Source organism: Eptatretus burgeri, chromosome 11 (assembly GCF_056783735.1).
Source record: "Eptatretus burgeri isolate ZD-2024b chromosome 11, Ebu_testis_v1, whole genome shotgun sequence".
Lineage (NCBI taxonomy): Eukaryota > Metazoa > Chordata > Myxini > Myxiniformes > Myxinidae > Eptatretus > Eptatretus burgeri.
The window spans coordinates 9,863,916-9,878,642 of NC_140971.1; the positions used below are offsets into that span (position 1 = coordinate 9,863,916).

The 14,727-nt window shown below is 45.9% G+C and overlaps 1 protein-coding gene across 5 annotated transcripts in view; it reads right to left on the minus strand.

The window, feature by feature from the left end:
* The window catches only part of LOC147016478 (disks large-associated protein 1-like), a 161,867-nt gene that overhangs the window by 103,384 nt on the left and 43,756 nt on the right, over positions 1 to 14,727 (minus strand). For all 5 annotated transcript variants that reach the window (XM_085845168.1, XM_085845166.1, XM_085845169.1 and 2 more), the window contains one exon: positions 10,228 to 10,530. In XM_085845168.1, coding sequence (XP_085701294.1) covers positions 10,228 to 10,530 — 303 coding nt within the window. The remainder of the gene's footprint in view (positions 1 to 10,227; positions 10,531 to 14,727) is intronic.

The window sequence follows — 14,727 nt, forward strand, 5'->3', positions numbered from 1 at the left end:
AAGCTGCTGCTTGCCGGTTTGACGGATGACCGATGGTATGGCAGAGGGTGGAGTCATCAGCAAAGAGATATAGAGGATTCCCCAGAGAGTCGGAGAGATCATTCATGAAAACCAGAAAAAGAACAGGGCCCAGAACGCTACCTTGAGGAACTCCAGCCTGGACAGGAAGGGGGGATGAAAGAACACCATTTAGGGCCACACGTTGACTGCGACAGGAGAGGAAGTCTGTGAGCCATGAGTGGAGATGGCCTTGGATACCATAGGAAGAGAGTTTGGTGAGCAGGGCAGGGTGCCAGTCCGTGTCAAAAGCACGTGATATATCCAGGGATACGGCTCGGATTTCCTGTCTGGCAGTGAGGACTTCCATCCATTGTTGGGAGAGCAGAAGCAGCATATCCAGGTAGAGTGACCTGGTCTGAAACCAAATTGATGATCAGAAATCAAGCCATTGGAGAAGAGGAAGGATTTGATGTGTGAAGCGATGATGGATTCCATAACCTTGCTGATGATTGGGAGAAGGCTGATTGGTCTGTCGTTGCAGGGATCTGTTTTTGCACCTTTTTTGTGTAGGGCAGTGATGTTTGCTGATTAGCAGAATGCAGATGGCCTTGAGCAAATCAGAGGGAGAATACAACAGATTGAGGGTGAGCAAGAGCAGAAGAGCAGGCTTTGAGGACATGTGGGCTGATGCCGTCTGGACCGGTTGCAGAATCTGAGTCGAGGTTTCACAGCAAGCTCTCCACCTTGTCAGGAGAAAAGGACACAGAGTCCAGGGACAGTTGGGTGCGACTGGGTACGGTGGGTAGAGAAAGTGATGGGTTTTGGACACAAGATTTAGCTGCAAACACCGAGTTTAGACATTCAGCTTTTTCACGTGCGGTATCAGCAGTGCTGCCATTTGAGGTAAGGGAGGGGATGGAGGGGGAACATACACCAGAAACAGATTTGATTAAACGCCAGCAGGATTTTGAGGAGGGAGAGAGGTTTGAGAGTTCAGACTTGAGATGAGAAAGATGTTGTTTCCTGGCTCTCCTGAGGGTAGATACACACTTGTTCCGAGCTTTGTGGAAGGAACTGAGATTGCCCTTCGTTAGGTTTGCTTTCCATGAGGCAAAGGCAAGTTGTTTCAGGACAACTGTCTCACCACAAGCTTCAGTGAACCAAGGGCGGGAGGAAGGGAAGGACAACTGAAGACGAGAGGGGATAAATCTGTGCATGAGGGAGAGCAAGTTTCTTTTAAAGAATTCCCAGGATGAGTTGATGTTGGAGAAAGTAGAGATAGGAGACCAGTCTATAAGTTGGAGGACTGCTTCGAGACCCTGCCAGTCGGCTGGACAGGGAGGACCCTGCCAGTCGGCAGACTCGACGGCGGTAAGGTGGTTCTCTGATAATCACCAGAGAGATGTCCACTTTGACAAGGATGTGGTCAGAAGAACCGATTGGAGCGGGAGAAGAGCAGCAGATATTGTCAGGGAAATTTGTCAAAATCAGATCCAGAAGAGATGGAGTACCATTGGTTGAGATCCGGGTAGGGAAGTTGACCGATTGAGTCAGTCCCAATGAGTCGCAGAAAGCTTTTGCTGAGGTGCCATGACAGGTGAGAGAGGTACCCACACCGAGCCAACTGGCATGATGACAATTGAAGTCGCCACATATGATGAAGAGAGAGTTTGGATGAGAAGATAGAAGTTGGTCCATGTTTTCAGACAGTGAGGTGTAGATGGAGTCATCACTGTTAGGTGGACGGTACAGTAAACATATAAACATGAGGTGGGAGTTGAGGGGAAACCATAGCCAGAGGTATTCCTGGAGGTGTGGGGGAGTGAGGGCAGTTCATGGAGAGTGAGGAATAGAGTCTTTGATGAAGAGAGCAACTCCTCCACCAGGGCGAGGCTCAGGTCTGTCAAATCGGAGGAGTAACCAGGGAGAGATCGCAGAGAAGGTAACCAAATCGGAGGGAAGGAAGGTGCCGTGAAACACATGTTGATTAATCTCTCCTTCGTGTTGAGGAAGGAAGGTGCACAGAGCACACAAGCGCAGGCACATCTACACTTGCCATTCGAGTTGGTCGGAGTCCAATTTTTCCAAGCCCGAACTGAAGTCAGACACGTCTTGGGGGAGGAAAGTTTCTATTAGGCAGATTATGTCTGGTTTGTCAGTGGCAACCTGTATGGAAATATCTGAAAGGTTTGTGCGAAGGCCCGGATATTTGAGGTCTATACTTTTAATGCAGAGGTAGGGGAGGAGGCTTTGGATCCAGGGGGTGGGGGAGGGGGAGGGTAGGACAAGGGACGAGGGGGAGGTAAGGAGTGTTGTTGAAAGAGTGTGGGGGATTGCAGAATAGCTAGGGGAGGGGGCCGAATGAGGAGAAAAGGCTCTGTGGTGCTGGGGGAGAGGGGGACAAGAGAGGGGAAGAAGGCAGTTGAGGATTTGAGGAGGTGGAGTGAAGAGATGGAGGTGAGAGGGCAGTGGAAGGAGGCAGCTTTGTGGATGGGAGGGAGGGGGGCAACTTTGGGAAGGATGAGTGAGGGGATGAATGGTGGGAGAAAGGTGAGGGGGGAGTTTTTGAGAGAGGTGAGAGGGAGGCTTGGAGGGAGAAGAGTGGGATGGTTGCTTTGAGAGGGAGGGGTGAGGGGGGTGAGTTGGCACTGAAGTTGGAAAAAAAGAATGGTTGATGGAAAGCGAACATTCATAACAAACTGGGGTTTTTAAAAGTTTTAGGTCAGTTATGCGATTAAACACATTTCTTGAGGGATGCAATAAAGGCTAATTCAGAGAATGGAGAGAATAAATGCTGTAACAGTTGGATTTTTTAGGCAAGGAATGAAGGAAAGGTCGAATTGAGAGCAGTCTGTTAAAATAGCAGAAGAGTAGTGCATTATGAAACAGTAAAGAATACCACACGTGTGAAAGAGGAAGATGAAGCATGATAAGAGATAGTTTTTGTTATTATTATTGTTTGAGAGTTTTCAACAGATTTGGTCATGGAAGTGTTGTAGAAAAAATCGAGGAAGAAGAAGAGGAGATGAAGAAGAAGAAGAAAAAGAAGAAGAAGAAGAAGAAGAAAAAGAAGAAGAAGAAGAAGAAGAAGAAGAAGAAGAAGAAGAAGAAGAAGAAGAAGAAGAAGAAGAAGAAGAAGAAGAAGAAGAAGAAGAAGAAGAAGAAGAAGAAGAAGAAGAAGAAGAAGAAGAAGAAGAAGAATCGGAGAAAAGTAGCGGTTTTTATTTCATTTTATTTTAAGAAAAGAAATAGAGTGATTAGTTGGGATGGGGGACGTTAAGAAAGTGGGAAAGATAGGAATTGAAGATAATGGGGAGAAAAAACAAATAAACACGATCGTACACCGAGGGGAAGAAAGGGTAGGCCTCAAACCTCAAGCACCCAGTCAGACAAGTTCGACGAAATCTCACAAAATAGCACGATTTTTGAAACAAAACCGAACTAGGAACACACAGTAACATGTAGGTGAGAAAATAAACAGTTAAAACGGGACAGATAACGACCGGAAACGTAACTTTGAGATCGTCAGCAGGGAGCCCCCAAGGAGACCTGCCAATGCTCCAAACCCAGAACTGGAAGTCAAGGAGATAGTTCTTAAATACAGGTGTTGAAGCTTATGGAAAGGGGGGGGGGAGGAGGAGAACCAACAAATTGTGGGGGTTGTGGTGGAGAAGTGATGGGGGAGCAGCACAAGAATACAAGGATGTCAGGGAGGGAGTGAGGGACCCATGGGGGAGAGGGGGAGGCTGAGTCTTAACAGGTGTAGTGAAGATCTAAAGTAGAGAAGAGAGAGACCATGACGTGGTGGTGAGAAGAAGAATTGAAATCCTGAAGAGAAGAACACGAGACACCAGACTCGGGAAGAGAAGTACAGAGGTGAGAGAAGACTTGAATCCATCCATCCATTGGGACCATACTCTGTACAGAGCATTGGTGCTGCTGAAGCAGTATCCTGGGCTATTGGGCACAACCCTGGACGGGTCACCACTCCAACACAGGATACTCAAATGGCTCGATCATCCCAGCAAGCTGGTACTCATTTAGCCGACCTCAGGATGACAGGCTGAGTCAACCCCACCTGGTATTAATTCAACAGCAGAGCAGGATTTGAACTCAGGACCATAGGATCCCAAGCCCACCACCCTAACCATTAAGCCAACACCAGGCAGGGCTTGAATGAATGGAGATGATTGTTGAGTTTATACTTGGGGTGGGTAACAAGGTAGTGTTTCAAGTCAAATGTGTGACCGAGAATAGTAGGGGCTGGGCAGAGAGGTGAGAGGACAGGAAGAGCAACACCTGAGTACAAGTCGATGGCTTCAAGGTTGGGATGTGTGGGTCCTAAAACTGCATTACAAGAGGAAATAGAAAATATTCCCAGCCAACAGTGTAGTAAAAATGAAGTTGCTGGCACCATCCACATATTACAAATACTGGATTATCAAAACTTTTAACCTCCGACTCCAACCAATTTCAACCCGTCCCCACCCACCCTTCTCCATCTCTCAAACTCCCTCCAGACTGCAAGCAGGTGCTAAGTCAAACACACGGTTCTCAAATCTCGATTGTACAAAGTGGGACACAAAGCACATCATTTCACTTCTTGCCTTCATCTTGTTTGCAACGTAATTCCAACGTGCCTGTCATGCAGACGTCACAAGCTTCAAGGCGATCCGGCAAGTGGCTAACAAGCTGGCTCCATAAACAAAGGTTTACGTTCATAGTTTGGTAAGACGTGATGATTGTGCGTGGATTACTGTCAGTAAAGTGGGTGTGATTGGTCTCATGGGTACCTATATTATTGTGTCCATATTCCTCTGCATTCCCAACAGGGTTTTGTGAGATATCATTTCGGGTGAAATATTTCCAGAAACCTTGAGCTTGAAATGGCTCCAGCATACGGTTAACATTGCGTAACGATAACAAGTGTTATTGATTCGGCCGAGGTCGAGCGAAGCAAGGTCGAGGTCATCTTTTCCTGCTACGTGAAACCACGCAACCCATGCCTGCAGTAACGGATTGGTTTTGGTGGACCAGTTACATTTTCCATCCAATCATCATGTAATTTTGTATGAAGCTAGCTTTTACCATAACACACATTTCTTGTTTTCTCAAGTTGGTTGTGGAATCGCTTTGAAGGCCGTGAAACACATGTTGATTAATCTCTCCTTTGTGTTGAGGAAGGAAGGTGCACAGAGCACACAAGCGCAGGCACATCTACACTTGCCATTCGAGTTGGTCGGAGCCCAATTTTTCCAAGCCCGAACTGAGAAAAACAGAAAAAACAGGAAAAGGCAGGAATCCCAAATCGATTTCCAGCAATTTTCTGAGAATTCCTGGGAAACGATTTTCCGGGAAGAAACACGACCTAGGACTCTGTTTGTTTGAAAGCTTTTTCAGCTCAAGCTCAAGAAAATTAGGCTTGCAATGTCTCTAATCTCTATCATACGTGGTGCCTCAACGGTGTCGCACAATAGACAACATAGAAGGTAATGAGCATGACAATATTATCCTGAACTTTGTTTACCAGAACTTTCAGTGGAGTGCTTTTTCATCTCATTCACGCAAGGACATCGGCCGACGTTCCACGACATGGTCGAGGATGGTAGTGTATGCCTATTACCTGATTATTATTATTATTGTCAGAGCAATGTGTGAGTGTGCCGATATCGATGATGGCGATGGTTTTGGTGATTTTAACATGGGAGCCTCTGTCCGTTGCTGCTTCAGGCTTTCCGACACGTTGCTAAATTCTATAACATCGCACGTGAGTACCAGGTCCTTCCTATTCCCAAATTATGTCATTTCTAATCATCAATTTGCATTGTCACAAAACTTTTCTTATACAGTATGACATCTTCATCTTCATCTCTCTTTCTCTCTTTCTCTCTTTCTCTCTTTCTCTCTTTCTCTCTTTCTCTCTTTCTCTCTTTCTCTCTCTCTCTCTCTCTGATGTATGGAGGGCATGAATCTACAACAAGATGTCAGGGCAGTCTCTGGACATCTCTCAGATATGTGACAGTCTGGTACCCTGCTCTGCTTTACAAGCTTGCAAGGTGGATACAAGGTGGACACAAGGTGGACGCAAGGTGGATGCAAGGAGGATACAAGGAGGATACAAGGTGGAGGCAAGGTGGACGCAAGGTGGACGCAAGGTGGACGCAAGGTGTATACAAGGTGGACGCAAGGTGGACGCAAGGTGGATGCAAGGTGGACACAAGGTGGATACAATGTAGATACAAGGTGGATGCAAGATGGATACAAGGTGGACGCAAGGTGGACGCACGATGGATGCAAGGTGGATAGAAGGTGGACGCAAGGTGGACGCAAGGTGGACGCAAGGTGGACGCAAGGTGGATGCAAGGTGGATGCAAGGTGGATACAATGTGGCGCAAGGTAGATACAAGGTGGATGCAAGGTGGATACAAAGTGGACGCAAGGTGGATGCAAGGTGGATAGAAGGTGGACGCAAGGTGGATGCAAGGTGGATACAAGGTGGACACAAGGTGGACGCAAGGTGGACGCAAGGTAGATACAATGTGGATGCAAGGTGGACGCAAGGTGAACGCAAGGTGGATGCAAGGTGGATGCAAGGTGGATACAAGGTGGACACAAGGTGGACACAAGGTGGACACAAGGTGGACACAAGGTGGACGCAAGGTGGATAGAAGGTGGATAGAAGGTGGATGCAAGGTGGACGCAAGGTGGACGCAAGGTGGACGCAATGTGGATACAAAGTGGACGCAAGGTGGACACAAGGTGGACAACAAGGTGGACACAAGGTGGACGCAAGGTGGATGCAAGGTGGATGCAAGGTGGATGCAAGGTGGATGGGGAGGAATGACGGGTGGGGTAAGACACATTGGGTAGACAAGATGGATACAACACAAAACTCTCAGGAAAGAATATATGAAAATTTGGAAGGACGAGGGCTTGGGGTGGCATGGAATTAACGTGAGTAAAAAAAGATCATGGTTTTGCATGGGGAACATTTGAGATGATGGGGAACAGTGGACTTGAAGACCTGGAGGGATGAATGAGATTGAAGAGGATGTGGAAGTTTGTTCTCCAGGCAGGGGTGGGGGGGTTGAAGAAGAGAGGAACGAATGAGTGGAGTTGAGCAGTGATCCTGGAGTTTAGGGGTATCACCAGTTTATAGCTGGGTCGGGATTCGAACCCAGGCTAAATATATGCAAAAACGGCAGAATAGTTAACCTCCTCCATTCCCCTTACTCCGATTCATTCCATTTTCACCACCCTCTGCATCTCTGCATCCTTCACCCTCCCATTTCTACATCCTTCACCCTCCCTTTTATGGCCTTTGCTACTCTTTTCCTTCTCTTCTTTCTTTTCCAAAATGTAGTTGACTCAAACTATCTCTATGCCCTTCCACCACGAATATATAATAAGTAGAAGGTGCGAAATGAGAAAGAAAGTGTATTGCAACAACAACAAATATACAATCAGAGATGGGGAATCCCCCGCCATTGAATGAAAAAGGTCATACATATTCCAGATAATGAGGGAAGTGAATTGGAAACAAGACACCATTTGGTCATCATCTCAAAAAAGTTCCCCAGTGGTGAGGAACGTTGCAACCAAAAATAATTGAAATCAGATAAGCGGTTTTCCATTTATTACAAAAAACATTTTTTTCAAGATGGCCACCCCAGTCGGCCATCTTGGATCCGGCCACGCCCAAAATCAATAGGGTTCTTCCTTTTCAGGTGGTACATGTGTGACCCAAATTTCAAATCGATATGGCGAACAGTTTATGAGTTATTGCACTCACAGCTATAAATGTTGACGCCCGGACGGACGGACGGACGGACAGCCGGACAACCCGGGTGACAACAATATCCCCCTTCTGCCACACGGCGGGGGATAAAAACAAAAAAAAAACCACGGTTAATGCAAGTTAAGTGTTTGTGGAAACAAAAGCAACAACGGAAGAGAACCAATCACAATCAGAGATCAACAAGCTGGACACCAAAAACAAGGAAGCCGCTCACTGTCCACAAAATGGTCAACAACAACCATTGCATCCCCACGAGCACACCTGCCAGCACGAAGAAAACGAGGCAGAAAAAGATGTCCCGAACTCCCGTTGCAGATAATTTTCAGGAACGGGTGTAAATGGAAAACGCTATGCACCGGAAATCGAAACAGCAGCGAATACAGGCCAGAAGATTGCAAAGAAGGCAAAAGGTAGATTATAAAAAGGAACATCAACAACTTTATATGCAGTAAATCAACAAGTGGGAGATCGACAGAAGAGCAGGGATGTTGAATTTAAGAGCTGGACCGATTGAGAATAGACCGGAAAAGCTCGTTGGAACGGCTAAGAAGCAGCAGCTTAACGAAGATGAAGAGTGAGTTATAATAAACGCCCAAGATCAAGGACACTTCAACGAGGGCTCGAAGAAAATGGCAGGATTGAGTCGACGGGATTAAGTGCAAGGTCAAACAGAAAGGAGAATCACCTATTCTCGGGAAGCAAAACCTCATCAGAACAACTACGTGCACGAAGGTATACCATGGGGCACCTGCAAAATGGAGGGTAATTCATCAGCGTGTCTGAATTTTTTTCAATCCCCCTCCCTGTCACTCCACCCCTCACTCCACCAGAGTCACGGAAGTACAAACCCAGGTTTATGGATGAAAACGAGGATGTAATGCTCATGTACGACCGGACCATCCCATCAAGCCTGGACATTGAAAACAAGACATGGCGTTTACCCAAATCCCAGGAAGAATATAAAGATGATGAAGAACCAGAACCTGAATAACGAAGTGAAGGGCACATGGAGGGTGAGGATTGTTTACGATGTCCCGGTGATCGTAGGAGAAACTGGATTAGGAAAGCAGAACAATCGGTGGGATTTTGTAAACTACACCAGAAAATATTACAAAAAACAAACTACGATGGGAGGGTGTGCAGGTTCAGCTTATGATCTTTAACAAACTTCGCCGAACAATGATATGAGAAGAGAAAAGAACGAGTTCCGAACTGAAAACTTCAAAACATCGCAACTTGCTCCTCAACTAACAACGTGGGGAGACTTTTGCGACATGGGAGGTCTCGGTTCCATAATGTGAAACCTGCTCAAGGAGATTACAACCAACGGAAGAAAGCAAACAAGCATAAATACCAAACATTAAAAGGCAACAAAAGCAACATTTTCATTGTAAATATAATAATCATCATCAAGTGCAGAGCGTCAGCTGTGCTGGAGCAGTATCTTGGCCGCGGTTACAATCCTGAATGGATCGCCACTCTTACACAGGATACTCGACTGAGGGTGCAGAATTTGTTTAGGGTGAGAGTGATAACTCGCTACTTTTCGTGATGGACACTGGCGAATCTTTAACCTCCACCAACTAATGCTGGCAGACGGGACACCCAGTTTAACGTCCATCCTCGGGACGGCCCACACATTACATCCTGGCTGCAATTCAAAGTCCTCGTAAACCGTGCAATGGATGCTTAAATAGGGTGTATGTGCGGCAGGTGCACCCTACGAGTCAGAACCCTTGCAGCAAGTGCTTGTGTGGTACAAGGCTTCACAATGATCATCCCAGTGAAAAGGTACTATTTTATACGGACAGTATGTATGGATGTTCCTGTTGATGTCCCTGTACCTGCCCTACTATTCCTCTCGCCACCACTCCTTGATACAGCATAAGCATGATGGATTAGATGTCTTCCTGCTGTATTAACGTTCCTTGAATTTCCTTGTGTTACGTGCTGAGCTGATATTGTGAATAGTGTGTTTATAAGAAAATGTCTGCATGAAGCAAACTTCCTCGGCTTCCAAAAATACTTCCTAGACCGAAGTGGATAATCCTTCGTGAGAGTCTGACTTGCTGCATGTCAGGAAATACCATGATGTGTCATACTCTTGGTTAATGGTTGAATGTGTTGCACCACACCGGCCATCATTGCCAATGGGAGTGTGATTGTGATAAGGGGTGGTGAGAATGGAGGGGGGGGGGATGAAGTGGGCATGATCTCCACAAGTGCATTTAAACATTTAACCCCAAATTAAGTCTCATAATTATTTCTCATATTGTACAATGTGAGTTATGAAAGCAATTGAACAAATGACAAACAGACTGCATAATAAAGAGGAAGTGATGCACAAACCAATGCAACAAACACCTAGGTACGCCTTCTCAGCACATCTTCGGAGACAGGTAGACTGGTTGGTGTTGACAGAGGCTCACCTGCAGAAAATGTGTTTTTTCAGACATTTTTCTTGTTAACTCGGGCACATTCCAGGGCAGCTCCGGCGGCGCTCGAGGTCCAGGTTTCCAGCCAAGTTCGGCGATGGGAGAGGGTCTCCGCATTATAGAACCTCCCCTGTCCCTCGGGCGGTCGGGAGGACCCCGGAACGAAGTTGGCTGGCGAGCGGAAGTGTCGCGGCCCTGGCTGACCATAAGAGAAGACCACGAGCTGTGTTTGAGGAAGGAGCCAGCGTGGAGGCCCATGCACGTTGGGCACTTGACATCCTCATTGCTCTTTGAGACCTTGAAGTGGGTACACGAAGGGAGAAGAATCAAGCATTATATTAGCACCAGGAGACAATGTCATGAGGCCACCAAACTAATTCAGTATTTGAAAGTTATTGCAGTTTTTGGATATTTAACATATATTTTTTTTATAGTATAACATTTTTATTTGTTTATTACAACATATGGTTCACCTTAGGAGTCGCCCGTGTTTCTGGTTCAAGATTACTGCAGACCGAGAAAGGTCCTAATGATGTAATGTGGTCAATCTATTACCAACAGCTCGTTTGAGTGATTTCAGAAGATGTTCCTCACATCTGTACATTTGTGGAATCATGGGAATGTATGAAATTTAAAAGCCAATGCAAGCATCAAAACAGATGCTTTAACGTAACCTTTGGAGGCAACACTGCGAGAGGTTATGCCCCATATGAGCAGAAGGTACAAACTTTAATTTACACAACAAGCGGCTCTTTTCTGGATAGCACATCGATTTTGGCTCAGATTACACAACTTGGGTAGAGGGGAGGGTAAATCATCAAGAAGCCCCTACTATTTTAGGAAGAAATTCAAATAAGTTGTCTCACGAGCACTTTATTCATTGATCAGACAATCTGCGAAATTATCAAATACATGCACAAGGTTATTTCTTCCTGTATGTGGGTGTTGGTGATAAACAAACAGAAAAAATGAAAGAGGTATTTTTTTTTGTTTTGTAAACAATAGTCGAGGCTCATTGGAGAGCTAGAATTAGTTCAGTAAAAAGATCAGGACACAATAGGACAAAAGTAACAGTTGAGAGAGAGGGGGGACACCAACAGCAGAGTTGAAGGCCAAGTTAGAGGCAGACTTGGCCAAACAATGGGTGTGGGGAGGAATGAGGGGCAGGAGAGGATGGATGGGGTGGACAAGATGGATACAGAAGGAAACCCTCAGGAGGGAAAACTGTAAATTTAGAAGGAGGGATTAGGGTGGGGGTGGAGAGGGGCATTAATGAGGGTAGAAAAGATCATGGTTTTGGATTTGGGGGGGGACAATCTGAGATGGTGGTGATCAGCTGTCTTGAAGCCCTGGAAGGAAGAATGAGATTGAAGAGAATGTGGACGTTGGTTTCACAGGTGGGAGAAAAGAGGTACGAATGAGTGGAAGCGAGCAGTGATCCTGGATTTAGGTAGTTTAACCAGGACGGGATTAATGGTGGACCGTGTGTACCCTGCAGAAACCTGGGGGTTACAAAGCATGGGAAGAGCAGAGGGTGGAAGACCAGAAAGGAGGATGAAGAAGACAGAGAGACCACCAACCTTTCTGTGATGGCGTCATGATAGACCCATAGAATCAGCTTCATCATGGGAGATGCTAATAATCTTGAAGGCCTTGGTTTCCATGGTCTCAAGCTGAGCAAGGTGTGAGGCAGGGGAGCAAGATGTGTGGCAGGGGAGCCAGCCCAGAGGGGAGAGCAGTATTCCATCAAGCTGTGGATGAAGGCCTTTTTGGTGGATAGGAGTTCAGGTGTGCCAAGGAAGGACTTGGGATGACGGAGGATGCTCAGTCAGTGGCTGGCTTTGGAGGACAACTTTGAAATGTGGTTTTCCCAAAGAAAGATTATGGCTGATAGTGAGAAACAGGAGTTTGAACGACTGAATCTCCTCAAGAGGAAAGTAGATGGGGGTGAGGGGGGTTTGCCAGACAGTCCTTTCATCGAGAGATAGTGAGTGTGAGATTTGTCAGAATTGAAAGACAAATCCCTAGTGTTTGACTATCTTGTAATTTTCTCAAGGTCCGAAGAGAGGGGAGAGGCTGCAGCTTGCCTGTCTGAAGGATGAGGCATGTCATGGCAGAGGGTGGAGTCATCAACAAACAGATAAAGAGGATTTTCCAGTCAGAGAGATCATTTATGAAGATCAGGAATAGGCCTGGGCCGAGAACACTGCCATGGGGCACTCCAGCCTTAACATGGAGAGGAGTTTCACCAAATCCATAGGGACTAAGAGTCTGTATTTGAGCACGTGAGTGGAATATTTGTGTCCTTTGTCACCCTGCATCATCAGTTGTGACCTCCATGATGGTAATGCACCAATCTCAGATTGAGAGCTTCTCACTTTCTCACAGTGAGCTCGATATAGTCTGTCTGGTATTTTGGACAAACTAGTCATCATCAAACAAACCATGTGCAACCACCATTGTAGGACCAAGTGCTCTTCAACAATAAGCTTGTTCACATCATGTCTTGAAGGCCACTTGGGAATGGATCAGGCCACGTGAAGTTGTGTTCACCACCAATCCGATCGGTCATGGGTGGGTCGTCACGTGGCGAAAGTCACCCACTCGAATACCAGGGTCGCCAATTTGGAGTGCGTAGAAGCGGCCATTCAATGTCATCATCATTTTGTCATTGGGGTTCTGACTGAGGAGGTATGGACAGACCTAACTCTGTGAAGGCAAAAAGAGTTTGGCTCGGTGTTGGAAAACCATGCAAGTGCAGCTATTGGCTTCACTCTGGTTGGCTAAGTCTTTACAGAGTCAGTGAAGTAGTGAGTGATGTCACAAGTAAAAATTAAAAGCAAAAAAGTGCCACTTTGGGTGATGCATTTTCAGTGTATTATTATTTCTTGGTGACCAGGTCTGGTCTGAATGCCAAAGGTGTTTTCATGGTCTCTTCTGGCACAGTACCAATAGGCATCGGAGACACGTCCCGGATGTACGAATTGGTCATGGATGTCAAGTGTGTCACTGCTTTTAGAATCGCGATTAAACAATTTCACATCAACCAACTTGCCAGCGTTTAACAGATGTGGCAACTTGATGAGAGAAGTGGTAGGCACCCGTTGGCCAAGGGTGAGATGCACAGTCACAGGGAAGTGTTTTATCCTTTTTCCAAAGTTATAATTCATAAACCATATCACGGCGTGAGGTGGACACTGGATATTTCATCATGGCACCTGTTTCTATCCTATCTCTCGTGTTCTAATCCTGAATCACAAACACGACAACAATTTGCTGTGTACGAGCATCGGATGCCAGTGACCTCTCTTCCTTTGTGTGTCCGAGTCTGTGGTCCACCCTGCGGTACAATTCACCGTGAACATTCATGTTGTGCCAAGAAGGAAACCCAGGGCTTCGTGTGGAAACCATCTTCCATAATCAGCATTCTACCATTGAAGGATAGAATTTTGAATCATAATTTCCAAGTATCTATCTTCATAGTCATCTGCTGCGAGGACAAAATCGATTTGATAGTCTGTGACCCTGTATCTAATCGAGCCTGTAATGTTACGCAAATTTACACAATCTTGGAAGAAGAAAAAAACCTATCAGAAAAAAGATGACGAGTTGTTCACTCAGTGCAAAAGCGAGCTTGTGTTGTCAAAACGGAAATGCTCTCAACCTACATGTGTCCTCAAACAACCTGGGTATATTTAATGGACTCTCGCTGTTATTTGACAAAGATAATTGTATGCACGAGAGTGAAATGGTCAATTTCCTCAGGTGCAGACTTTCCAGCCTCCGTACCCTCATCAAGATGATGGCATTGGTAATGGAGCAGATCTAAAGCTGTCCCTGTTCTCAAACTGCCTAATTACTTCCCATCAGTCGAACTTCCTCCTCAAACACCCCACACTGGATTTACTGCTGTTGTTAATACCGGACTGAACACACACGCTGAGCTTTAAAATGTTTCGTACGTCTCCCATGCAGCTCGCCAGGCTTCTTCATCTTTCATCTGCTCCGGGTCGACGTGTTTCTTGACAGAAGCGTGTTGCTTTTGATGACGTAATCTCTTTCTTCTGGCATTTCCGTGCAGCTGGCATACACGAGATAGCATTCTGGATCAAATCTTTATTCTATGTTATCATCTTTTTCCGCTTCTTGGACAAATGCTTGCACTGCTCTGCTGCTGACTTTAATAATCGAACGTTGCCACAACCTTGTGGCTGCCAAATAACTAGAATTCTATTTTTTACAAACTATTAGAGGTATTTGTGTCACGAATCTTGGCATGTACCCTTCACAGGTCGACTGAGCGTGTTGTGGTTGAGCATTTGTGCACCCCGACCTCAATTGTGAGTGTGGGTGTGGTGGTGTTAGTTGAACCACTACCCTCGATTGTGAGTATTTTTGTGGCGTGGCGATAGTTAAAGAACGACATCAATTTCACCACATTCGTATTCCTGCATTTCATCGGTCCTTTCTTTGATGACATCCATTCGCAGACCA